Source organism: Patagioenas fasciata, chromosome 5 (genome assembly GCF_037038585.1).
Source record: "Patagioenas fasciata isolate bPatFas1 chromosome 5, bPatFas1.hap1, whole genome shotgun sequence".
Lineage (NCBI taxonomy): Eukaryota > Metazoa > Chordata > Aves > Columbiformes > Columbidae > Patagioenas > Patagioenas fasciata.
In genome coordinates this window covers 53878675-53905813 of record NC_092524.1, presented here as the reverse complement: position 1 = coordinate 53905813, position 27139 = coordinate 53878675, and the positions used below count along the sequence as shown (strand labels likewise).

General features: G+C 43.3%; 2 protein-coding genes across 7 annotated transcripts in view; both read left to right on the top strand.

The window, feature by feature from the left end:
• FBLN5 (fibulin 5) overlaps positions 1-10216 on the top strand; it is a 52703-nt gene extending 42487 nt beyond the window's left edge. The window contains exons 10-11 of the mRNA XM_065838559.2: positions 1946-2141; positions 4062-10216. Coding sequence (XP_065694631.1) covers positions 1946-2141; positions 4062-4223 — 358 coding nt within the window. The 3' untranslated portion in view covers positions 4224-10216. The remainder of the gene's footprint in view (positions 1-1945; positions 2142-4061) is intronic.
• An 11041-nt stretch (positions 10217-21257) lies between these two features.
• Positions 21258-27139, top strand: part of TC2N (tandem C2 domains, nuclear) — a 36886-nt gene continuing 31004 nt past the window's right edge. The window contains exons 1-2 of one of the 6 annotated variants that reach the window (XM_071809566.1): positions 21258-21434; positions 22575-22735. The gene's annotated coding sequence lies outside the window, so the exon portion shown is untranslated. Of the gene's footprint in view, positions 21435-22275; positions 22736-22874; positions 23001-23044; positions 23348-27139 lie in introns of those variants that run through there. The other 5 variants (XM_071809565.1, XM_065838558.2, XM_065838557.2 and 2 more) reach the window with 5 other exon arrangements.

The window sequence follows — 27139 nt, the reverse complement described above, 5'->3', positions numbered from 1 at the left end:
GTCTTTACATTGCTTTCTGAACTAGGGCAGCTGAGGAACGGACACACTCTGTTCTTCCAGTTCTGGGCTTATCTACCTTCAGAGGTGGTAGAGTCATAAACTGGAAGTTGAAATATCTGAAACCTGTATATCTAAATTCCCCAGAGCCCAACTACAGAGTCCTCACAGATCAGCTTGCACCAGAACTTTTGATCTTTAAGCTTTGTTTTTGGTGGCTTTGGCTCTCGTCTAGATGTGACTGCATTTAATTTGTGGCATATGTCTAGAAGTGGTCAGTATAAAAGCCAAGTGGATTCCCTGCATCTGTGTTTTCTGTGGAAGGAATTGGGTGTTTGCAATGCCAGGAGCCTTTTTATGGGGGACATGCCAGATGAACTGTCTAAAATCGGTGTCAGTAGTGGAGATTACAGAAAAAGAAGGCAAAACGACCCAACTCTTTTCCAGTAACTTTCCCAACGTGGTTTTATAACGGGACATCCTACCTCACAACAAAAGTAGAGTTCTCTGAAGAAATCAGCAGCATGGGACATGGGCACATGGGCTGATGCAGTCTGTTTGGATTTCCAAAGGTTGCTGAAAAGAACCCTACATAGGGTTATTATGGAAATGAAGCAGCTGTGGGAGTCCCTGGCACAGAATCACAGAATGTTAGGGATTGGAAGGGACCTCGAAAGATCATCCAGTCCAATCCCCCTGCTGGAGCAGGAACACCCAGATGAGGTTACACAGGAATGTGTCCAGGCGGGTTTTGAATGTCTCCAGAGAAAGAGACTCCACAACCCCCCTGGGCAGCCTGTTCCAGTGCTCTGTCACTGAGAAGAAGTTTCTTTTCAAATTCAAGTGCAACCTTTTGTGTTCCAGTTTGAACCCCTTGTCCTACCATTGGTTGTCACCGAAAAGAGCCTGGCTCCATCCTCATGACACTTACCCTTTATGTATTTGTAAACAAAAAATAAATAGCGTATAGTATCAAATTGATGACTTTCACAGTGAAGTTCTGCAGAGGTCTGAGCTGGACCTACTTTGTCTAATATATTTGTAAACAACCTGGAAAAAAGGCTAAACTACGAGATGGGCAAAGTCTGCAACAATATCTGAGCACAGTAGAGAAAAGGGTGGGCAGAAAAGAACTGCATGGGAAGTCTCAATGACTGTGCAATAAAAATGGAAGACGAAATTCAGTCTAGGTGAATGTAAAGTAAAAAGACAATCCCAAATTCACAAATTAAATAAAGAGCACTGATGTGATCATAATCCTTCCAAACTCAGATTTGAGCATTGTTACGGATAGTTCCGTGACCTGCAGTACTCACTAGAGTTCAGAAAAGCAATCTGAATTTGAGGTGTTAATAGGTAGAGAATATCCTTACAGCATGTGCCATTGTGTAACTATATCTTCAAGACTGTGCAGTTCCTTCGCATCCTCTCAAAAGAAATATAACTGGACAAAGGTTCATAAAGAGCAATGAGGATGATCAAAAGTCCTGGGTTTGATCCAGGACGCCTCACTGTATATTTCATGTAATATATAAAAGATTGTTAAGCAATGACTACAACATTTTCACAATCAGTGAAATGAAGCAATAATCAGCATTATTTTGGGGACAGTTCAGTTTCAATTACTATCAGAATAAACACATACCAGGTGTTCTATACCTGCAGAGCTGCTTTAAAAAAAGTACAGATTTTCAGGCGATCTAAGGAGAAAAGGATGCCAAGATATTTTTGCCTAGAAGACAAGAAAAAGAAGGCAGGGATCTAGGTAGGTCAAAGTAGCAGCACAGAGAATACCAAAAGTGAGAAAATTCATTACAAGTTTCATTTATTCTTTTAGCTGGTCAACAACATTTTTGTTTATTTATTCATGCAGCTGTATTTGCATATAAAGACTCAAATATTACAGCAGTTTGTAACCCCTGATGACAATCCTCTCTCTGACAATTAGCCGCTGCATGTGTCCAGCTGAAAACCCCGGATGCAGAGATCAACCATTCACCGTCTTGTACAGAGTGATGGACGTGGTGTCCGGGCGGTCTGTGCCTTCGGACATCTTTCAGATGCAAGCAACAACTCGCTACCCTGGAGCCTATTACATCTTCCAAATCAAATCAGGGAACGAAGGCAGGGAATTCTACATGCGGGTAAGTCTGGAGCTCATTGAAAGAAAATAGGGAGTATCTTCTTGTTAGCTGAATATCCTTCTGATAGCAGAACACAGTTTTTAATGAATATCATTTAAACTTTCAGTATGAGGCTTTTCTACACACATGCAGAGCAGTGTGTTGATCTGCAGGGGCTGCTGGCTCTTTCAGGAGGGTAACCTACCCAAAGCAAATACGCTTGTCTGATGAGACATCAGGTTCAGGAGAGTCCAGGGCTGTACCCCTGCCTAAGAATAGCTCATGTCTCTTGTGCTCAAGAGAAACTATTGTGCCAAACCTTTTTTTATTTGATGAACAATCAGTACTTGCCACTGAAAGAGCCAATATTTCTTCTTGGTTTTGGTTGGGTTTTTGGTTTGGGTTTTTTTTTGTTGTTGTTGTAGTTGGGATTTTTTTTTAACTCTTCATTGGAAAATGAAAAACCTGAAAACCAAAACAGTAGGGAAAAAAAACACAAACCTTTACCCAAGAACTGACTTTCTGGGTTCTTTGCTTTTATTTGTTATGTGGGGTTTTTTGACTGAGAACACACACTTTATGTAGATATTGCTAGAGAAACACAACTACTCTTTTTTTTTTTTTCAAATCTAATTCTTCATCAAAAACTGTCTCTGTTCCCCAATCATCTTCACAGCACCTCTGACAAGTGGAGTGATGGGCGGTGTCTGCACAGAACAGGGCACAGCCTCCAGGGATGGTGGTGTTCAGAAGGTTGATTTTTACACCTAGGCAAAACCTGGCTTTGATATTCACATTAAGTGATGATCAGTGGCTATTGACAGTTCCCATGCCTCACAGAAACTGGTAGCATGACAGATTTCATTAGATTCCAATACACATTTCTCCCAAGAGCCTCAGATTCTCACTGTTAAAAAAAAAAAAAAAGAAAAATATGATGTTTCAAAATTCTAAAATGACAAGTGGTTTGAGAATGATCAGTTACATCTCACAAGATCTTTCCTGTGGCAAAGTCATTACTGATCCCATTGACCTTTTCTCCACACCTGGGTCAAACCACCAGATGCTAAGGCTCCAGCAACCCGTGTTGTTGCTCAGAGTTTGTGAGTTTTCTTATATTTATTTATCCCGCTCCCATTCATCACCTCCAACACTCTGCTTGCACAGGCTGTGCTTTTCCAGCCACATATCAGGTTGGCAGCCAGAGCTGGTGGCTGTGGGAAGGGGCCGAGCAGTGCGCAGCAGAACACGGCACTGGGGGAACGGTCCCTGGGCAATGGCTGCTACTGGGGTTTTAACATCAGAAGCTCTGATTTTTATACGCTCACAATCCACTGTTCTGGACAGACGTTTCAAAGGTCTGCTTCCACTTACTAAAGGACAGATTGTCTGAAGAGCCTTCACATATTTAAAACTCTTTTCAGAGAGTAATGTTTTGTGACGTTAATTGATTCAATTATACAGCAAACCCCAATCGTGTTCACATCTGTTCTCAAGTTCTGTTAATATAACCCCATTTTGGTGTTCACTACTTCAAACTAATGGTGCTCTTTACATCAAATAAGATAATATCTCACACACGCCAAAAAATGGTGTCACTGCTTGTGCATACCCTAAATCCATGTTTTCATCTTGTTGCACTTGGACAATAGTAAATTTCTATGTTCAATAGCAAATTTCTATGTTCAACAGCTCCTTTTATAGAGGCTCCCAAAGGCTTTACAAACTGTAAAAGGTGATAGTTCATGCAAAACACTGAAATGGAGCCAAATGATGAAATGAAGCTCTCCCATGAATTGCAGTCACTTCTAATAATTCAGCAGAAAACAGCGTTGTTTTGGCTGCTCAGAGACCATGGGCATAATGTGGGTTCACCTGAGACAATAGTTTTCAAAAGCCATTTCTGAAAATCTCACCTGCTTCCTCTTGTTTTGCGCACAGCAAACGGGACCGATCAGTGCTACCCTGGTGATGACCCGCCCCGTGAAGGGGCCCCGTACTATTCAGTTGGACTTGGAAATGATCACTGTCAACACTGTCATCAACTTCAGAGGAAGCTCTGTCATCCGACTGACGATATACGTATCACAGTACTCCTTCTAAACCTTGAGTTTGTGCCCTGGAAACATTCATACAAAAAAGACAGTTCCTCCTCTGCAGAATTCTCTCCTCAGAAGCCAGTACGTATAGCAGCTCCAAACCAAACCAGTATTTCCACAGACCCAGTGACCTACACCTGTCTGAGGATGGAGGCCTCTTCATGCACAGCCCCTACCAGGATGCAGACATCTGGAGATGTATTGTCAGCAGATCCCATATGATTCTCTATGTGGTCATATATTTTAAGGATTCTTTTTTCCATTGTAAACACTTCTAGGGTATGAGTTTATGTCTGAAAGACTGTGAACCTTTGTAGCTCCAAAGCTGCTTAGCAAAAAGCACCAAAGAAACTGAGGAAAAAGCTGGCTTTTGCAATCTTGCCTTTTTTTTTTTTTTTCCTTTAGAAATGGAAAGCAGACAAAGAAGCAGAAGCAGAAACAAAAAGCCACCTATTGAAACAAGGGATCTCGGAAGTGCTAACTTACATTCCCAATTATCTCTGGAATTATCAGTCAGGCACTTTGTCTCAATTCACCCTGCATTTGTCTTAGTTTCAACTGTTTTTTCTTTGATTCTATTTTATAGTTAAAATCTATTGTAAATTCATTCCAAAATACATGTTGTACTATGTAATCTTCTACTTTCTAACAAAGTGTCACATGTTTGGGTTCCTTCCTGTATTAAATCTTTCTATATAACAGAGTTCACAGAAATCTATTACTGGATGGTATGTTTTACAATGTTAAGGATGTTATGCTTCTTGACACTCAGGCGCTTTGACATAGTGCTCCATTACTGGAATAGAATCCAGGGACTTTAGAGCAGATAAGAATCAGAACTTTATTTTTTCCTGTGATAGTTGCAAACAGTTTGTAATGGCATAAGGTAGTGATACTAACTCTGTAATTAAGGCTGCAACTAGTCTTCTGTTCAAAGACCACTCAGCTCTGACCCATCCAAATTCCTTCAGAAAAAATGAATTCTTCTGTTCACATGCAGCCTTTTTCCTATTCCTAACACTGGGGAAAATAAGCTGAAAAGTACTTGGACCAGTCGTATTGTTCATGCCTCTGCCATAAAGCAGACCCCACTGTACCAGTACCCAGACTTCGAACTATGGGATCCCAGTTTCCATAGGCAATGTCTTCTCAGGTATAGCTGCTGTAACCAGTAGAAAGTTTCTACTAAAGTCTAATCTGATAATCTCTGCTCTCATAATTTAAACCCATTGCTTTTTAGCCTACTTCCAGTAGAAATAGAGAACAGTTTATCTTCCCCTTTGCAGCAGTATTTAACATGTCTGAAGACTGTTGTCATGTCTCCCCTCAGACTTTTCCTCTCTAGTCTAAACAAACCCAATTCTTTTGGTCTTTCCTCATACATCACATTTTCTGGACCTTTGATCATTCTTGTTGCTCTCATCTGGATTATCTCCAGTTGGTTCACATCTTTCTTGAAGTGCAGTGCCCAAAACTGTGGAAAGTATTCCAGCTGAGGCCTCACAGTGCTAAGCTAAATCTATATATATGTTTAGGAATTTGAAAAAAGAAAAAAAAAAATATAGTTTGGAGGTATACTGGTTACCTTGTTGAAGCCACTGTCAGTTTGGTCTTTTATTTTAGTAGGGATGACCGTTCATATCGCTTGTTCTTGAATTGCTCTGAAGCAAGCTCCTTTGCTGTGTCCCTCTGCATTTTCCTTATGGGCTTAAATGCTCTTCGGAACCGCCAGGGCAGGAAAGATAATATTTGCTTTGTCTTTTTGAGCACTGGAAATGCTTAATGCCACTTGGGAAAAGGAGTTTATGAAGCTTATAATGTGAGCAGGCTGCAGCAGATTAGAAGCAGTATGTGAGGTCTTCATAAAAGTGGAGTACTAAAAAGAAGAATACGGACTCAGAAAGTTATCACAGCACAGGCTGCATGACACAATCAGAAAATTTACTCTCTTGTTCCTAATGAAGCTTTGTGAGTTAGTCTGGAGTTATTTTTCCCTGGCTTTAGTAGAGACTCTGCTCTTTTTACTTGTACTCAGCTTGAAGGAAGCCCTGACGCAATGGCTCACAGCAATGAAATGCTGAGTTGAGTGTGCTTAAGCACCTTCCATTTCTTAGTGGTTTAAAGTTTTCTCTGTGCTGCTGCAATGTCCTTGGATCCTGTGGCTCAGAGCTCTGTACACAGACTGTCCTTTATTGTAAAAATAAAAAGGCTGGAGCCTGAATCCACAGTTTAGTGGGCCAAGCTGAGGGCAGGAAGCCAATGATGAAGGTAGCTGACTTGGAGGAGAAAAACGTAGAGGAAATGCGCAGAGAAATATCAGAAACACAAATGTGTTTCCTGAGTGTATCATGGCTCATCATATACCACTGTCTTGGAGGGGAGAATGGAGATGCCCAGGAAGGAAAAATGCTAGTTTATAACCATGAAGCTATGAGTGCTCATGTATTCCAGATGATGGCAGTGAGACGTGGGAAACAAGCAGGATCTGGTGGCCCAGAGAGCGGACAAGGGGCAGGCAGGGTCTTGCATTAAAGACGTTAAACTCTTAACATGCTGAAAGTTTTCCCAGAGCTTAAAAGCCCCTTTTCCCATGTTCTGTGACTCTATGTTATGGCTTCTTCGTGTCCAGTTGAGGAATAGTCCTCTCTCTTCCCGCCATCACATCACCTTCTGGAGAGGAAGTGCACCCTGTTAGACATCAGACAGTTTCCCACTTCTGGGTTGCTCTCCCAGGGCCCCCACAGACCAACCAGATTTAACCCTAATGTAGAAACATCAAAATCCAGAGAAATTCCATAACAAAACACTTTGTTAAAAGAGTAAAGCCTGAATGCTTGGTTTTAGCAGGGTCCAGCAAATACTCATAAAACAATATTACACTTGCTATATAAACATTCTGTGCCTTAGAAAAAAAAGTGAAAAGTCTGGAAACAAAGGAATTCAGCCACTTCTCAACCGCCATAACATCTTTCATCACTCACTATCACTCCAGCCAGCTCTAACTTTGCCAAAATATATGCCAATCTCAAAATAATAAATTACTGGCAGTATATAACATCTAAACTCTCCATTTCCTAGTCAGGGGTCTGTTTCCAATAGACCATCACAGGCTCATATATTGCAGTAAAAAAAAAAAAAAACAACAGACTACGCATGTCAGGTTTTTACAGCACGAAAGTTAAAAATGCAAACTTGCAACTGCTGTACGCGTTCCTGTTCTCCTTTGAGGTGGAGAATCCCTAAAAGCAGACAGAATTCCTGGTCTGCTCAGAAAATGATGCTTTATTCTAACCTATTGCAGAGGATTTTCTCACACAAACTGTTTTACCTTACGGTTAATAGACAATAATCTGGCCAGGACCAGATGAGGGCACTGAGCCTGGTTTGGGTACACGTGGCTTCCCTCCGGCTCTGACATGCTCCTCGTTCAGGGTGGCAGAGCCCATCCCTGCCCAAGTTGGGGATGGACTTGGCCTCTCCTGCCTGTCAGCTGTCCTGTCTAACCAAGGTCCCCAGGAGAAAGATTGCCTCTCACTGTGTGTTTGTACAGCACCTGTTGCCAGTGCAATAATTGGAATAAAGGTAAACAAAGGCAGAAATGGCAGTAATCTTTGATACAGGTCACAATGATTGGGAAGGAGAATCTATTTTGATAAAAGAACTGAGTGATTGATGCCAGTCGGGTTAGGTGCCGGAGGGAGAAGAATGGCAAGAGATGAATGATCCAGTGCTGTAGAGCTGAATGGGTTCTATTGTCCGCCTTTTTTGACTTTGAGATATTTTTAGGGCATTGTCTTTTTTTTGACAGATACAACAAAATGTTTTTTCACCTAAGGGTTTGCTGGATCCCACAGAATGGCTTTTCAACTTGTGCTTCTCTGATAACAATAACTTTGTTGAGAATAACTAAGCTTCTTTAAGTAACTCGTCACCAACCATCACCCAATATAATTTCCAGGGCCATTCATACAGAGCTTTCACCTTTTCAGGTTGGGGGCCTGTACTCATATTTACCTTTTTTGGCTCAGCTTTTAGAAGAATCAACTTTCATCGTCTCATAAACATAGTAACAGCATCAGCAGAACATACATATTCATTTTTCTCTGTCTAGAGCAAGCAGAGCAATAGAATCAGTACAGTTTGTGGTCATTCACGTTCTCCAGACTGGTTTATTGTCAGAATATGCTACAGAATATCTTCTGTAGCATGTAGCTATATTAGAACACAATGAAATTTTCATACCAAAAAGATGGTTTTTTAAAAAGAAACACAATAAAACTATGTCCTAACATTAGTCAAGCCTGACAAGCACTACTGTTAAAGTAAATCTCTATCCTGGATATACAGAACCCTCAGCTGGTGTTAATTTGCATGACTGCTGCTTTTTCATGGAAAGATGAAAAGTATCCTTAGGATCTTCCCTGTGTGTGAAAAGTACTGTGCATGTATCTGTATACAGGGAGAAATTACAGAAGCTAAAACCAGTTGCAGCAGTGTGGCTCTGCATTTGGAAGTCAAAGCCTTGTAAGACAACACGGCACAAGCAAATTGTGTTTTCTCATCTGACATGAGTGCAGATGTGTAACTTACACCTGTCATGTTTTGTTGTTTTCAGTCTTTGAACCAATTCTGAATAGCTCAACCCCAAAGCGGGTGCCATATATGAAGACTGGTGCTGATGGTCACAACTAGATTTTTGGGGATTCTGCAGAAAGCCAGCCCAGAAAGGTGACCTGTGATGAAGGGTCAGTGCCGTAGGCAGTGTAATGGTCCAGAGGTGTTTGTGCAGGTGATCCTGCAGTCTCCTCTTTCCTCGCCTGTTTCAGTGCACAGTGCACCTGACATTTAGAAGTGTGCACATCAGAGGTGGAAATCTCACCTATTCCTGTTCTTAGTTCAGACTTCTGAGATCCATCTAGTGGTTTCCACTGGCCAAACTGATCCCCCATGTAACTCAACTAATATTGGTGAATCACACAAGGGAGAGTTTGAGTACAAGGCAGATATACTTTTACACCAGCAAGTGAATAATGATGCAGTAACTTTGATGTAAGAATTGATGAATGTAGCTGGGTAGCAAAGGGATCTTTAGAAAACACTTCAGCATCCAAAAATTCCTGAAACATTCAATGTGTTTCAATTCCCTCCTGAATTCCAGAATTCACTCATTCTCCCTTTTGAGTCTGCCCTGGACAAGTGATCTCATTATGGTCATGCACTGCAAGCCCATGCCTAGTGAGCTCCACTTCTTCTCTGGCACCACGTAACATTTTTCACTTTGCTTTTTGGAGACCAGTTGTAGGCTATGGGTCTCTTCCAGGCTCTGAATGGCCTCTGTTGCTTTTCTCACAGCCTGGGCAGCTGTGTCATTTCCCTGCCAAGTTCCCCTGCGCCCACCATCTGTACAACAAGCTCTTCATGTGCTTCACTGCAAATTCAGGCACTGCTATTGGCCCATCTGCTGCTTTTGTACCCCTCTCCCTCAGTGATGTCGGCAGGCACCTTTACAGCAAGTATTAGGTCTGAACGGCCAAAGGGATGCCCAGTCTGCTGGCAGAGCCTGACTTCATGAAAAGGATTTTAAAAATTCCCACAACACCCCCACTTTTAAGGCTATAGATGCTCTTTTAGGTCCCAATGAATTACTTTTCTCTTGAAATTGCATCTATACCATGCTGGCTTGATAGTCTCAAGGCTTTTTAAGAGGCCTGGTAAGGACATGCTTATGCAATACATCCTTAGGCTCTTCACACCTTGGATGAGGTTTTGCCAGTTTTCAAACAGAGTATTTGGCTCAGTCAGAGTGCAATGGGATCACCCCTGTGCTGAAGCCAGTGACTGACTAACCACCTTACATCAGGTCTGGATTTAGCTCAGTTTTGTTTTAAGTTTCGAATCTCAGTGTCAGTGGTATAAATGTAAGCAGACATGTATTAATTTTACAGTAGAGCTGAAAGATTGTTTCCAGTAAATAAACAGTAGTATGATTGCAGTATCTCTTCCTCTGTGGGCACCATCTTTGGGTACTTTAAGATTTCCTGCGATATCCTTCGGCACTTCAAGATTTCCTCTGCTACTTCAAGCCATGCATTGATGTGTTTCCATGAATGATTCCTCATCCCTGTTCTTCACAGGCCAACACAGGCACTTGACTGTACATATTGTTAAAACATCAAGCTACACCCAAGCCTTTGCAGAGTCACAGCTCATGCATTGCTCAGAGAAACTGTTCCTGTCTGTAACCTATAAGGGGTTATGTTGACTTTCTTGAGATTCCGCAGTGTTCAAAGTAATGTGTGTGCATGTGTTTTCAAAGACTGGGACCTTAGTCTGGAGGTCGTTCATCAGCAACTTGGTACAAATGTTTTGTATTCAACATGTGAAATTACAGCTACAAAGGTTATTTTGACAAAATCCTCAAAACATGTGGTGTTTCCTGGGTGCCTTCACATAATGCAAACACAACTAAAAAGCCCAGGACCAGAGTTCTCTAGTATTCCTAGGAAAAAACTGTCTTTAAGAAATACTTTGGTCAGTAAACTCATTTTGTAAATTATGTGAAATGCAAAAAAAAAAAAAGGAGGCAGAAGACCTGCCCAGATTATACAGTGTTTTGGTTTAACATGGCAGGCAGCTGTTACAAACACCACACACAGCCATTTGTTCTCTGTCAGCTCTGCCCTCAGTGGGGTAGGGGAGAGAATCAGGAAAACAAACAAACAAAACAAAACAAAACCCCTTATGGGTTAAAGTAAAGCCATTTTAATAGGACAGAAGGATAAAAAACACTGCTACTAATAAAAAAAATAATAATGGTAGTAATAGTAAAAGAATATATAAAACAAGTGATGCACAATGCAATTGCTCACCACTTGTCAAATTATAGCCAGCCAGTTCCAGAGCAGTGGTCCCCCTGGCCAGCTTCCTTCAAAAGAGATACTAAGCATGATGTCATATGGTCTGGAATACACATTTGGCCAGTTTGGGTCAGCTGTCCCAGCTGTTCCCCCCCCCATCACCACCTGCTTGTGCACCTGCACAGCGCAAGAAGATGAAAAGTCCTTGACTATTTAGCAACAACTAGAACATCAGTGTGCTCCCAACATTATTGTCATTCTAAATCCAAAGCACAGCACTGTACCAGCTACTAGGAAGAAAATTAACTATATTCCAGCTGAAAGCAGGACACACAGATTTGCTATTTAAATCAGTATCCCCAAGAAAACCCGAATGTAGTTCATCATTTAAAAATACTCCTTTGGACTCTGACATCTGATGCCATTCAGGCAGGGGAGGGTGACAGAAAAACTAGCTGATTCCAAAACAACAGCACCTGCTCTACAGAGATCCCAGGGCTCCTACAGCCATCAGAAACACTGGTCAGCCCAAGTCTGCACCCCAGGCCAGTGAGGAAGACACAAAACTCATAAAGACATATCCTCTGCTAGAGACATCTTCATTGACTTCTTAATGATATCTAGTGGAGATGTTTCTCATAATGTGCATAAAAATACTCATTGTGTTTATACATCTATGAAAAATTCAAAATGACAGGCCCAAGTTGTTGCCTGCCACATGTGTATCACCTGCAGCAAGCTCTAGCATATCCCTCTACCATTCCCCAGGGCTGTGCTCACTTGGAATTACCCAGTTTGATTTGGTGCAAGTTATGATGGTTTAAGTGACAGCACACAGCAGTGTAAAGCTATTCACAGAGATGAAAAAAGAGAAGTATTGAGGGATAAAATTACAGTTGAACCAGAAAGTTAATAAAAAAGAGCTTGTTCATTAGTTAACCTTCAGTGCTTTGGTTATGATGTCATTGCTGTGGACAAAAATAATCAACCGGAAACACAAAATATTAAAAATATTATCTCCTTAGAAAGATAAGTGCCCATGAAGCCTATAAATAGCTCTGGAATGAAGCCATCCCACACAATATCTGGAAGAGTTCACTCCTTGACCTCCAGCATCCCAGTGTTCCATTGGCAGGATAAGACACAGTTGATCCTTACCAGGATACAAAGACAACGGCTGGCTGACGGTGGGCCAAGGAAGAGGCAGGCGGGGCCAGAGGGAAGGGAAGGACAAACCAAGATAATGTAAAAGTCCTAAGGAACGCTCCCAGTGTGCAGGATGTCTGAGACAAATCTCTCCCTTGCTGTACAAAGTGTTTTAGCTCCGCTTGGGCCTTTGAAAGACAGAAAAGTACTAACAGTCACTTCAATAAAAATAGGAGGGCAGCATTCATGTGTTTGTAATGCAGCATCAGTCTTCAAAATAATCACACTGCCCTGGCCAGTCTGTCACCTAATGAGATGCACTGGACACTGGAAACCTATAAGTGCAGTTTAAGGTACAGCAGATATAGCACTACCTTATACAACAGTTTCTCCTGCAACCAGTACACTGCCCAGCTCAACGAATGCTCCACAGAACTTCTACTGCTGCTTTAACAGTCATTTCCCTAACCCTGACTTGCAAGCTGTCCAGATTAATAAACATGTTATATTTTTTTAGTCTTCATTCTTTTCAGAAGAAAAATTCTGTAATTTAAAATGGATGGTTTCAATGTCCCTCATTTTGCCCCTTTAACCTATAGCCATTACTTCATTTGTAGCAGAAAATGAGCTTTAAATTTTTCTATTGTTTTACAACTTGAGTAGGGACTCTCATAAAGCTTTTTAAAAATAATAAAAAAATATTGCTAACAAAAATTTTAATTGAATGATAGTTTATTTTGATCATTGTCTGGTTTAGTGGTGATCATATAAGATCATTGCAAACATTCATGCCAGAATCATGTAATCCCTCTGGATAGCAAGTTGAATGAGGATCAATGATACTGGTACATCTGTTGGTCATAAGCACTAGTGATGTTTATATAGCAGCAGAGAGACCTTCAAAGCAAAATATAATTAACTCTCATAGGCTAATCTTCTTTCATGGTTTTTATGTTGTAAACTTGCCCATACTTGGAGGTACATGTGTGCATTTTACCTTCATTTCCTGCTGAGTTTATGCACAATTAGGCTCAAATTAATATTTTGTGTAATACTACTTTATCTGTACCAGGACCTTGACGTATCTGAGGAATTTCTTTCTCCTGCAGCTCCACTGAAGGTCAGTGCAGGTCACAGCTTCTGCTGGTGGGGATGGCTCCCTTGCCCCATCCCCTCAGGCACCAGCCACGCTTTACCCAGCACGAGTTCGGAGGGTACATGGGAGGGTGTACAGGCTGCATGGAGGATCCCAGGAGATGAGCTCTCCTCCCAGCCTGACACGGTGCCACTCTCTCCTCCCAGTTGCTCTGGGTCTTGGAAGCATGATGAAGACCAGTGAAGGCAGAGGTTCGTGAAGTGAACATGAGGCTATGGGCAGAATTTGACTTAGCTCTGCAGAATAAACTTGTCTCCTTAACAAGTGGCGTTAAAATAAGATAATTTAGAATGAACTGGTTTCCTCATACATAAATCATTAACTAGCACCTTGTTCTCACTCCCACCTTCACTACATAGCTTGTGACTGTGGTACAAGAAAGGTTTTTCCACCCACACCATACTCAATAACCCATGCCTAATAGGACTTGGCTGTTTGTTGGTTGGGTTTATGTTTTGTAAGTGGAATGTTCTTATTTCAGCAGATTGCAAGGGCAGCCCAGCCTGGCTCTGGTTTGCTTTGTGGGAAGTGAATGAATTTATGTCACACAGTTGCTCTCTCACATTCTCATCACTCAACTCACTGCACAGGTGAGGTAGGTAATACGCCATTCACCAGGCCTGTGATGATTTACAAGCCACTCAGAAAGCCGATAAAGATCTTTATAGCTGTTTTGAACTAAAAGGAACTGCCGCTGCTCATTAACAATGTCACGAGGACACATCAGCTCCCTCCACTACACTGCAAACGCATTAATTCTGAATCACACACTCAATATAAATTACACTGAAACAAAATGCACACGCATGCAAAGCAGAAGAGAAGAGGCCAAGTGCAGGAATGCTGGGCTGCAAAATTTCAAGAGAAGCAAAGAACTCTCTAGAACTGCTCAAAGAAAATGAGAAAGTAGCTCTGTGACCCATGACTAAAGACTTCTGGTTCTTCAGTCCCCACCAGTGTAACTTAGTGGAACTGGTCTGACCAGTGAATCCACTGAACGACTGGGCTTTCTGCTCATTTTGGTGGAGAACGGACACTTTAGGAAAAAAAAGTTTCTCAGGCATAGCTGTTGGTATAACAGCTCTGACAGCCTAATCTGAAGTTTCCAAACATGAGGCATTGCATCCTTCTTTATGTAGTTGCTTCCAGTCTGCTTTTCAGGTTGTTCTTATTATTCATGCTGTCATGTTTCAGACGGGGTTGCAAGCAGGACTGAATAGTGTGACTCCTTCCCCTTTAACTGTCCTTTTCACAATGCAATACCAATCTGCTCGGACAGTATCCAACCAGCCAAGAGTCTTTCTGTTCAGCAAGAGCTCTATGGATAAGGCAACAGAATCTGTGGAGCTGACTCACAAGCGTGGACAGGAGAAGGAGGTTGTACTTCCTCTTCTGTCAGTGCTGTCCAGACAGCTGGTAAAGCACATTGCACTGCTGGAGAGATGGGGTTTGGCTGGGCTGTAAAACAGATATCCTGCAGGGATTTAAACTCCTCCTGCACTTCCTTAAGGGTCAGCTATGAATCGTATTTCCTTGATAAGTCCTATTAGGCTGTATTCTGTGTATGAGAACTCCTGCCTTCTCCTGTGGGGGACTACAGGGGGGTCCGTGGATTCCCTGACGGAGGGCATGGGAACAGAAATTAGCCTTGAAGATATGAAGGCCTACCCATGAGAAAGATAGGAGTAAAGGAGTATCTGGAGATGTTAAGGATGTACCCGTGAGAGAGAAGGGAGTAGAAGAGTAACATTGATGATAGCAAAATTAGCCAATGAGATGTTACTGCTGTAACTTGTAACCAATAGTGAAGAGACACATGAATTGGTATAAAAATGCACTTGTGGCAATAAATGGCATCTACTACTTTCATCCTGGAAGAACTTGGTCTATGTTGTTTGTCCGTCTCAACCACGACATTCTCCTCTCTGTTTTTGGTGGCATTGGTTACTCATGGGGCTCACAGGTGCTGCTGAACGCTGTTAAACTGTCCTCCGCGTCAGCCTGCACATAGCCACAGCAGTGATGGAAAAAATGAGCCCTACATGGTTTTTCCAGGAAGCCGGACGGTAGCTCCCCATCTCACACAGGTGAACATTTTCTCATGCCAGTAACTCATGAGGGCAGCACGTGTGAACTCAGTTTGTTCACAATGATGCAAGGGCTTGTAGTCTGTGCCACTGTTCATATGGACTGCCACAAATGGCAGCTGATTGATCATCTTTAACAGCACTCCTGCATTTCCTTTTTTTCTCTTCCTAGCCTGTGTTATTTTTCCTTTCCTGGGCTCCTGCACAGTTCATCCATTACAGAATGATTGCCAGCGCCCCCTAAAATCCAGTACCAAAACACAGTCTCCATCTGCCCACTAATGAAAATTCTTGTCAGCCTGCTAATGAAAATCACAGTAGTTTAACCAAACAAGAAGCCAGTGCATTGGCTGAGAAATATTCAGTTATGGTTTCATAGGATCTTGGAGAACTAGTTCAATAAATCCTTGCTTGCTAGAATGAGCACACCTTCCATCTCCCACCATATTTTTCATTATGTCACTTGGACACAAATGCATGTGTTTTTAATGTGAAGTTAATCCCCAAGCTGCAGTGAAATGATTAACCCTTCACCCCTGAATTCTTTGCTACCACATGATATAGTTCTTATGGAGCTAAGAGTTAAAGCAATAGTGACAGCTGAATGTAATACTTGAGGCAAGTGGATATTTGTTCACCATGGAAGGCCAGCCTTAGTCATACACATAAACTTTTTGGCTTGGGAAGCACAGATAAATAACACAGCAAAGCTACAGTGTCCTGCAAACAAATATGTGCACCCACAGTTACTACCGCTGACTCAGGATTCTTGAAAATAACCTGTCAAGAAAATACTGTCAAGAATAAACATCCTGCAGTTTGCAGCTGTTAAACTTTCTGTTAAAAACCAGGTTCCTGGCACCTGTGTTGTTCAGCTTGGGTGTATGATCAAGCTGTACCAAGAATGTAACCCACTTCAGCCTGCTCAGAGGAGTCTCTGTGGAGCTACACATTCTCCCCTCTCTGGATATTTATGTGTACCACCAACCACAAGTTACATATGCATAATCCCTCACCTTGGGGTGAGAGTTCATCCTTTCTCCTGCCCTAAAATCTCTACTGATCTCAGCAAGGGTTGTGGATGCAGCACGTTTGCTTCCCAGTGATTCTGGCTGCACTGGTGAGAAGCACCCAATGCTGCGGCGGGTCTGCAAAGTGAAGGCCAGGATGGTGGGCAGCAGGTTGGCTGTGTACTGGTCTGCTTGCCAGCGAACACGGCCAAACACCCTGCAGCTGGATTAAAGTGTCAAAATCAGGGTAGAGTGGACTGGTAACCTCTGTTTCTAGTTATGTTGTTTCGTAAGTGGCTTAAGTACCAAGCCAGACTGGGCTGTTTCTGCCTCCTTGCCTCTCCCCGAGGGACAAGCCCAAGGCTTTAGCTAGAAGGTCAGCATGTGCTCTCATTTTGAACTAAACCATTTTAGACGGAAGAACAGCTTTTCAGCTTCAGTGGGCAACCAGTCATTGGCCTCCATGGTTGTTTTTCCCTTATGTCCACAGGGCTGGCAGGCTTTAAAGTGCTGTGATTTCTGGAATGACTTTTTCTCAGTCTTTAAGCAAGGTAAATGAAGTTTGTTTTCACCTAAAAATAGAAAAGAAAAAAAACCCAAACAAACAAACAAAAAACCAACAACAACAACAAAAAGCCTTTTACAACTGCAAACAATACACAATATTTGTCCTTCACAAGTTGGACTACATCTTAACTCAGCCCTTTTCAGGAGGATCTTTTGGGTGTTGCCCTTGTTCCAGCCTGTAGGTGACACCTGGCTGGACCCTGCATCCTGGGGAGAGGAACATCTGCCCATCCTCAGGCACACCTTTGTCTTTTTCCAGGAGAGAGGCCAGCTCTGAGGCCCTGAGTATACCCCAAGTAGACAATGGCATGAAAACATAGGTCAGGGCAGCAGCACCTGGCCCTGAGGTCCCAAAAAGGGAGGGGAAGAAAGGGACCAGGCAGGTGTTCGGACATCTCCTGTCCCTGGCTCTGCTGCCTGCCCTGCCCTTTGCTTGGGCAAACAGCTATCCAGGCCCCGAGGAGACTGGGAGGACCTGGAGAGATGCCTCTCATCATCACGCAGTGAAAGAGGTATTTCTGCACAGTATCACAAGCAAGTGGGACAGGAACACTGTTTAGGGAGACACCTCAAAGGCATCCCAGGAGGTAGCACCATCCCAGCTCAGTAGGAGAGCACCTTTTTTGGGAGACTTGGCTTCACAAATAGCCCGGGGAGTATCCCCAGGTACTGGGAAAGAGCTGCTCCCATGAGGTTTTCGCTGACCAGGGTGAGAGAGGAGAGAGAAGCACAAACTGTAGGAGTCACGGTCTCCAGCTCCCCGCAGCCATGATGTCCCATCCATCCCTGGCCCATCCCCAGGCCCAGGGAGGTGCCTGATGCTCTGGGGCTGGGGCTACCCAGCTGCCCTGTGCCCTGGTTGGGGGTGCACAGGGGTGGCCTGGCTTCCCCTCAGCCCTCGGCTTCCCCAGCTAACTCCTTCTTGCTCCCTTCACAGAGCAGGGGCGTAGCAAAAACACAGACATGCATTTCAGCGATCACCTGAATTCGGACCTCTCTTTCCAGCCCATTTCTAACTGCAGCACTTAAATCCCACAGATTTTCACTGTTAGCTGGTCACAGCTATCATTACTTGATGTGCATTTGAATCAGATGAGCTAAAATAGTTCTGTTGGAACTATTATGTCTCTGGCTTGTAAAATACAATAATTTCTTACTAGGTTACACTAATATTTCGTAATTCATTCTTAATATTATTCTTCAATAAAGCTCTGCACAAACAATCTATCCCACAGGAGAAACTTCTGCCAGATCCCAGCTGTCAAACACATTTGCTTCAAATACAGGAGTTCGTGACCTTTTATGTTTGTCAATGTGACGCCATGGAAATTATTTATAATAAATAAGCATATTCCAGAGTCAGGTGCTCCATGGGGCATTTTTCAGTGATAGAACAGTCTTTCCTGAAACAGGTCTTTCCTGTTTTGCCTTTTTTTCCCCCTAACAATGAAGGTTTGGGAACAATTTGAAACCCTGTCATTGAACTGAGTCCAAATGCTGCACTGAAAGGTAGACAGGAACTCAAAGATATCTCAGATTTCAAATCTTTTGTGAAACCAGCAACAGATAAGGTTCTTCCTTTCTCTTTTATCCTTTACCCTGAAAATGCAGTTTTCAAACAGCAGACTGTATGAATCCAGACAAACACTAAGTATGTTGGCTTAAAGCACCAAATCAAACAGGAAACTACTGGAACTGCTTAGATCCAAAAAGCGGTTTTGGTATATCAAGTGATTTTTGCATGCAGCATGCTCACTTTATAGCTGGGATAGCACTGTCTACCCGCAATCTTGCAGCTATAAGCGCCCTAGAAAATATCCTGTGTTGATAACATTTAATCTTCTTTTGTCAGCAGATGTGACAATGTCCTCCCAAACCTGTGCTGGGATTAAGAGCAACTGGCTCTTAACGAAGCCAGGCAAGGAAAGGATGCAGTTGGAAAACTGTGAGAGAAGTGCACCTTGGCTCTATTTCATCCTTTTGTCAGCTGTACATGAAGGTTTAGAATGCCTCTTGAGTTTACTGTATTCATAATCTCAGATTCCTAGACAGTAGTAACAGCAAGAAACGCCTCACGTGTATGAAACAGAATCTTTTCCTCCTGTATAAATATGCACTCACAGTCACTCCTCTTTGTCGCTCCAGGCTGAAGCTGATGGTCTGAAAACTCTAGTCCAAGCCCAGCCCCACAGTGCTGTGCCTCAGTGGTTCTCCTACCAGGAACCTCACCTTGCCTTGGGCTCCTTTGGGGCTGGCAGCCATTTAGGAGGCTGAAGACCACTAAATAGCTCAGAAGCAATCACTGCAGCCAGCACAGAAGTGGGACTGGCTGTGGAGAGACAGGACCAAAGTATTTCGGTGCACGAAGGATGAGCCCACCTCAGATTTATTTTCAGAATGTATATTAATGGTGTCTTTCCATATAAAGCATAAGGCAAGATATAACAAGCCAGTGAATCCCTTTTTGAATTGACAGTACATCAAACCTAAATGAGATCAAGAGAGGATCTAATTTGGACAACGAAGTATCTCCATGCAATTGCTCCTCTAGGCATCCTAGCAACATATTCAAAAGATGCTGGACATTGTGCAATAAAGCTGTTCTGCAGTGCTGTGGGAGGAGGCAACTGGCTGCAGTCTCAGATGGTGGACAGAATTACAACAGGTTATGTCAGGCAAGCATGACATTCAGTGTGCATTTGGAAAAAAAGGAGATAACAAAAAATGACAGTCACAGACAGCATTACAGCAGCTTTCTATAATGAAGTGTGTGGACCCCACCCAGCATCTGTGGTAGAGGAGGGAAGGTGTCTGCTAAACCCAAACGTTATGATGGGAATGGAAAAAGCCAGGCTCCAGCTGAGAGTAGGACAGGCAGGATGAGGAAACAGTTTCATGTTTCTCCCAGCAAAGCCTCGGGGGATAAAGATTACTGCTGCAAAAACTTTTATGGTAGTAAAAACCTCTGGCTGCAGAAGTTGTTTACAACGGAGGTGTATTAACTGCTTAGAGACTTCAGCTGAAAAGAACTCCAATATTTCACTGAAATCTAAATTGCAAAATCCTTTTTTCTCTCTCAAAAAGCCTCTGCATCAGAAACTTAATTTCATGGCTACACAAAGAGTTTGGCTGTGAGACCTCGTACGCTATGTGTTGGACGTGTCCTGATAACGCCCTGCTTTTAGGTCCCGACAGCTGAGCTCATCACTTGGCTATGGCAGTATACACTGGGTTTTGAGTCTGATCATAAGTACATCACTTATGTTACTTTCTGAAACTAGAATATTTCACACACACTAATGTTAGATGTTTGCTCCGAAGGATTCTCAGCAGACCTGAGGAAGCTATTTGCAATCATCAACTGCTTAGTTGCATTTATTCTTTTGTAAACGAGGCAGGAACTACTAAGCAATCATGTTTTCCACCTTTTTTTTGCTTGAAAGATTTCAATGTGCTCTGTGCAAACATGACTCATCCTCTAAACCACTTGATTTTTAGCATGGAAGTAGGCATGATTCAGTAAGTGCACAAGTGGTGCGATCAGGTTTCCGATGCAAACGATCACGAGGGAGAATTCAGGCTTGATTTATGCAGAGTTGTAGCCTCTATCAGCATTTCTGCTTAAAACCTTTTTCACTGGTGTATTTGCACAAAGTGAGGAAAATGGGTCTTAATCTGTTTGAAAGCTTTTGCAGATATAAAGAATGACTCAAGAACATCTGTGTCAGTATTTATGCATGTGGTTTTTATTGTTTCAGGTCTATTTCCTAAAGGTTTGAGGCCCAAAAGTGATAATATGCACTCCTGCTTGTAGCTACTTTCTGCAGTCTTTTAGCTACTCCTCTTTCACCAAGAAAAACACTGAGAAGTTGTAATCCAATCGTATAAACAGCCTCAGCAGCAAGCGAAAAAGTGAGCTGTGCAGAGGTTCAAAACAGATCATCAGACAGGACTCGCTAGGGTATATGAGAGGTGAAGCGTAGCCCAGACTAATAAATTCTCCTCTGTTGGCTCTGCACGGCTCTGCTCCAGTGCCTCAGCTGACAGAGAGGTCTAGGGAGCGAAGAACAGAGGTAGATTTGTTTCGCTGCTGATCTTCACACTAGATTTGCTTGGGACAAAAATCTTCTAAGGGAGGCGGGGAGGCTCCTCCCCGCCTCAGCTAAAACAATTACAGCACAATAATGTTCTCCCCCTCCATACAAGATCAGGTTGGCCACATCCCTTACCATGTGCAACTGAATTTTGTGCCTGTTGAAACAAACTTCCAAATTTTCAAGCAGCTGAAAGCAGAATGGAAGGTGTGTCCCAAACCATCAAAAGAGCCCCAGGGATGTGAGAAGAGCCCACCTCAAATTACAGAGGACAGCCTTGCCTTGAGAAAGAAGGAAGGTAGGCTTGCAAACGGTCTTTTTTTTTTTCCTTTAACTGCCTCGTCAAAAATACCATTTTTAATATCCTTCATTGGAGAGGCAACCTGCGCTCCCAGAGGCTGGCTGCTACTGCCCTGCCAACTCCAGCAGCTGGAGAGCCTGAAAAACCCTTGAGCGTGAAAATGCTGACGTAACAAGCTGCATAGAGACCTTATCAGTAGTTAAACAACGCTTTTCTATGAAGAGTGAAAATAAAGTTGTTCGATCACATAAATTAATTCAGTGAGATGCCTTGAAATGTGTCCCTAATGCGCACCTCAGGAGGACTCGCGTAATTTTGGAAGCATACCGGGTTACTGATATTTCTTTAAAACAGTGACCACACATAATCTCCTGAGCTCCATTAAAAGGAATCAGAGCTGCTCCACTATGTGATACCCCAGTACTGTGACTGGCTTTGTGCAGAGACGAACAGAAATGCTTTGTTAGCTCAAATATTGTGAGTCTGTGCTTTTGGCAAAGGGTCTCCCCTTAGAGTGGCTCTGGAGCTTCAAGTAGCTGTGTTACACTGCATGATGACAGGCATGAAACTCTTAGCAGCAGGTCTGTGGCGCTATTAAATTAAAAATATCATCATAGAAAAACCGTCATCTTGGTGGATAAGGAACCCAGCAAATGCTGCAGTTCAAGAGCTATTAGGGCAACTGTATGAAACTTCACTGACTGAAAATGTTAAAGCTCTTAGAGTGTAAACAGCATTTCCCTGAGGAAATACTACCCTTTTCCTACTAATGCACCCCCACTTCTTGCACATACTTGCGTCCTGTGGTATTTTAGCGCTTCTAGTTCTTGATCAGAAACCGGAATTGAGAGGAGAGGGAGAGCGGACCATCTTGAGTCTCACAAAACTTTCGCTTCCTGCCGGGAAATTTCTGAACCAGAATTTCCTGCTGACATTTCCGAACCAATCCACTGTGTAAGATCCGTAAATTATCCTACAGACTACACTGTGTGGCAGAGGCTTTCCTTCACACGTCGGCGTAAAGCCTAACTTGACAGGGATCCATATTCCAGCTGGACTTAACATTTACTGGGAACAGCATGAAAAATGAAAAATTCACTTTTCCACTCTAAAATATAGGCCTGGTTTCGCTTCTAGCAAAGCAAGGGGCAGCTTTGGCCACCACCTTTGCCAGTGTAACGGTCGAACAAGCGACATGGAAAAGTTACTGGCAGCTATTCGGAGATAGACCTGCCCCTGTGAGTAGCTGCGGTGAGGCCCGAATCAGCGGGGAAATTCCCCCTCCGCGATAGCGATCGGTGAGTAAGCGCTGTGGGAGCGCACCTGAGGCGGAGTGCGGGCGGTGGGGCGGCGGTGCCGGGCTGGGAAGGGCAGGCGGGGGCCGGCAGCGGCCGGGCGGGAGGAGAGGAGAGGCCTGGGCGGGAGAGGCGGCGAGCGGCCGGGGCAGGAGCCGCGGGGCAGGGCAGGAGCCGCGGGGCAGGGCAGTCGCGCAGGAGCTGCGGGCAGGAGGGGGCGGCAGCAGCTGCGAGCGGGCGGAGGGGCTGCTGGGCGCCCTCCCAAAAGGTACTGAGGCGGGCAGGAGCGGGGAGCGAGGGCCGCGGCGGTGCTGCCCTACCCCGGCTCTCTGAGAAAGATCCGGCGGAGCGCGGCGCAGGCAGCGGGGGCAGCAGGTGCGGGCAGGGGCCCCGCGGTGGCAGCTGCCGGCGGAGCCCGGCGCGGGGTGTCCGCTGCCACAGTCCCGCTTCGGGCCCCCGCCCGCGGAGGTGGGAGTTGGCTTTCCTTGCCTGGTCGCTCATCGGAGATGCAAAGTTGGGCTCTGTGTTTCAAGCAGAACCATTCGATTGCCCGTCTGCAGCAGCCTCTGTAACTCGTGGCACATCTCAGTACCTCAAGATGGGCCGTGCGTGAGGGTAAATGGGAGCAAAATTAGCCGGGAAAGTTGGCTTTTGTTGGGCTGTTTTGGTTAAGTGACTCTTCCGTGGAACAAAACTAGCTGGGAAGGTTGGCTTTTGTTGGGCTGTCTTGCTAAAGTGACTTTTTAATATATATCATTGATGTGATTGAATGTAACATAACTGCCTTGTGTACTGATACTTAAGAGTATTTAAACATGAATATACAATGATCCTTTTGCAATCGGGAGATTATTTTCTCACTGTGCATATAAGGCTCCTGAGAAAAAAAAAACAACTAATGATGGTTTTCATAAACCCTGACATATTTCACCAGATGCGTACTGATAGGTATATTGAATGGGGCAGCATGTTTTTAACGTCAGAATTCTTTACGGTTGTCAGCATATTGGTCTATGTGTTTTTTATAAGTAGGCTAAAACTTGACAGACTAATTCAACTTGCAGAACACAGATTGCAAAAGGCAGTGTTACTGGGCAGTTTGTGTCACAGGTGATGCTGCACATCTGTAGTGCTTTGCCCCCACACTACAGTGTGAGTGGGGCTTTGGGAAGGAAGACGGTTCAGTGTCTGCGGTTCGTTTGCTTATGGCTGCATGAGTGTTAATTTGACAATGTTCTTCCAAGACTCGGCTCAAGACACTGTCAAGTGGTGGACCTTGAGAAATGGAGGCAGGTAGAAAAAGAATAACTAGATTGAACTACCGCAGAATTAAATCTTCATATCAATTAGGTCCAAGATTAAATTATACTTAAAACAGTCTCAAACAGGTATTGCTATAAGAAAATGTTCTTTTAAAATGAAAATATTCTGCGTGAATTAACATCTAAGCATTATCATGGGTAAGAGATAACTAATTAGATCAGCATATCTAGGAACACTTCAGGTAATTAGAGATACAGTTTAGCCAAAACTCAGAAGGAAGTTGTGAATATAGCTAGATAGATTTTCCCTTCTGTACTGGATAAAATTAGCATCAGAAAATACATTCTATTTCCTGAAGTTACAATCTCCTGTATCCAAGAGCACTGCTAAAGCAGCAGTCACAATTGTAGGCAGTTTCAAACTGTTTCAAAAGCCATAGTGTATTTTTTAATGCATACCATACAGCTGGATTCCTGGGTGGTTCAGATTACTCTGGTTATTAAATAGCAGTCTGAAATAAATTTCATCTTAAATTAAACTGGTCATGCAACTTTCCTTCAATGTGGAAAGTGCCCAGTGCCTCATGCAATTAATTTCTCTAGATAAGAATGGAAAGGTTGGTATCGTGGCTGTTCCTGCAACGTGCACGTCCACTCAGTGCCACTGTAGTTGTCCAGGAACAGAACTAGATCTCAAGAGACATACGCTGGGCCACAGCTGTGAAGTGCTTGGGCATGTAAATGATCCTGTGGGCACCCCTCCTCAGAGGTAGATCCTTGGAGTCCTAACTCTTGGACTCTGATCTGTACAGGCCCAGTTTTTCCCCAGTTATATTTGCTGAATGCATTGAGGTCTGCTGTTCAGTGTGCCTTTGGTTTTGACACTCTTGATTAGTTAGGTGCCAAAACTGTCCAGGAATCCAGGAGTGAGGTGCTCATTGACAAGTTTCTCTTGGAGAGCCCAAGTGTCTTCAGATTACATCTGGATGTCCAGAACAACTTTAAAAACATGGGGGGAGTATATTGCTATGCTTTTTTTTTTTTTTTCCCCCCCGATTTATTCTTTCTAGGCTTTGTCTAAAGGTGTTACCCAGATATGAAGAGCCAAGTTCTCAGTTTGCATATTTTATGTCACAAGAGAGTGCTACAGCCATAAACCTGCGTGTTGTTCTGGGCTGGTGGTCTCTGACTCCTTACTTCTGAAATAGTTTTGCCTTGCTTTCAATACAGAAATACTCATTAGGTGAGCTGTGATCCTGCAACTCAGTGGCTAGGGAATGAATCCAGGAGTGGGGAAGTTTGATTTCTTGTCCTTTTCCCAGCTGTATGTTAAAAATATATTTGCGAAATACATGTGATTAAGCACTATTGAATTTCAAGAAAAATGTTTATTTTGAAGGTGTCCCTTGACTCTTACAAATACTTATAAAAATCACACCTACTAAAAACGCTGCACCTAAAGGGTACATCGGACTCCACAGAAGGCCCACCAATTCCACTGCCCTTCCCTGCTTAATTTAGGTGATGGACCCCCAGGTGATTTAAGTCCTCTGTTTTCCTTATAGTGTGGAAAGAGTGAATGTGGGCAGGGTTGTTCAGCCACTCGTGTGTAGGCTGTTCCTTTACAATGTTGGAGAAAAAGCTCAGACTCTGGCTCTTTGTCCTAACCATTAGGCTTAGTTATTTGATGTGTTCTGTCATTTGTGTTTCCTGTCAGCTCGTCTGCTTTTTGCTCAGCCTCTGTTCGTTGTACCCATAGGTGTTAGTTTCAGATGTACCTTACTCTAAATGCACTCTCCAGGGTTGTGGGTTGGCTGTGAAAAGGGCAGTCCTGCCATGGCTCCCTGTTTCCCTGTGACTGCACATTCTGATCACACCTTGTGCAGTCAACTATGGGGGGAGTTGGAAAACTACTCTTTAAAAAAAAAATGTTTGTTCATTTTGGTGGTTTAGCTTAGCATCTAATCAGCGAGTTGGGCCAGCTCGCTGTGCAGTTGCATGTTTACTAGGTCCAAGAGGAGCGATTGTTGGCAAGGGAGAGCCGAACTGCCTCTCTCGCGAGCAGCCAGCCCTTAGGCAAGTTCAGGACAGGTGGACGCAGCCTCTGTGTGTGGTGGGTAGAGCCCAGAGGACCTGCCTGAGATGAGCAACCTCCAAGAGGAAGCCAGGCTTTGGCTGGCCTAGGCTTGGTGTCTTCCTGTGCATCCTACCCCGCTTTGGCTTATACCAGAAACACCCTTTGACTTTGGTGAAAACATATACGGAATTTGCCAGCTTGATAAAAATGCTGTATACTTCATTTAGTGAATTTTGCATGAATGCATATCCTGACCTACTGCTCCCCTCTTTGGACTCTTGTTTAATTTTATTAAAAAAAAACATTCTGTTTACTCTGAATTACTATCTCCCAAGATACCTTAAATCTGGTAAATATTCTCTCTCTAATCTAAGTAGAACAACACCCAATCTGTGTCAGCAGAGAACCTGAGATCTCAGCTCTGTAAAGTGAAAGGCAAAGTAAGCTTTAAGTGGGACAGGCTGAGTTTGGGTTAAGCTGTATTGTCATTCTGGTTAGTAACGCTATTCAGGCTCCCCCAGAAAAATTGCTTATGCAGGGAAAAATTATGTTGATAGCATTTTGCTGCCAGGATGAATCCTCAGACCTAAACTGAGGAGTCTCATGTGGGAAGAGGTTCATATCATGGGTTTGGTTTGAATTCATCTGTGTTGCATCATATCTTTTATGTTAATACATCAAACTGTAGAATCAGTGAGGACACTTCTCTTAAGCTTAGTATGAGTGTTTGTTTCCCTGTCATCACAGCTAAAGTTTGTATTAATTCAGTGCCAAAAAAAAAAGTCAGAAATCTGATGTTTATCTTTCCTTTAAATTGTACCCTGGTGATTTTTTGTTTTGAAGCTTTGTTTGCCGGTGATCTAATAGCCACACTTAAACTGGAGACAATGGATAATTAGGCCCCAAACAAAGACCCTTGATGTCTGCAGGGTTCTTGTGGTCATTGCAATGAGCTTTGGGTCTGGAGATGCTGCTTTGGCAGTTAAACCAGCTTTGAAGTCCAAGGAAGCAATCTAGAAGGACCATGACCCAGTGGCCTCAAAACCTATTAGACACTTCAGTTACTTC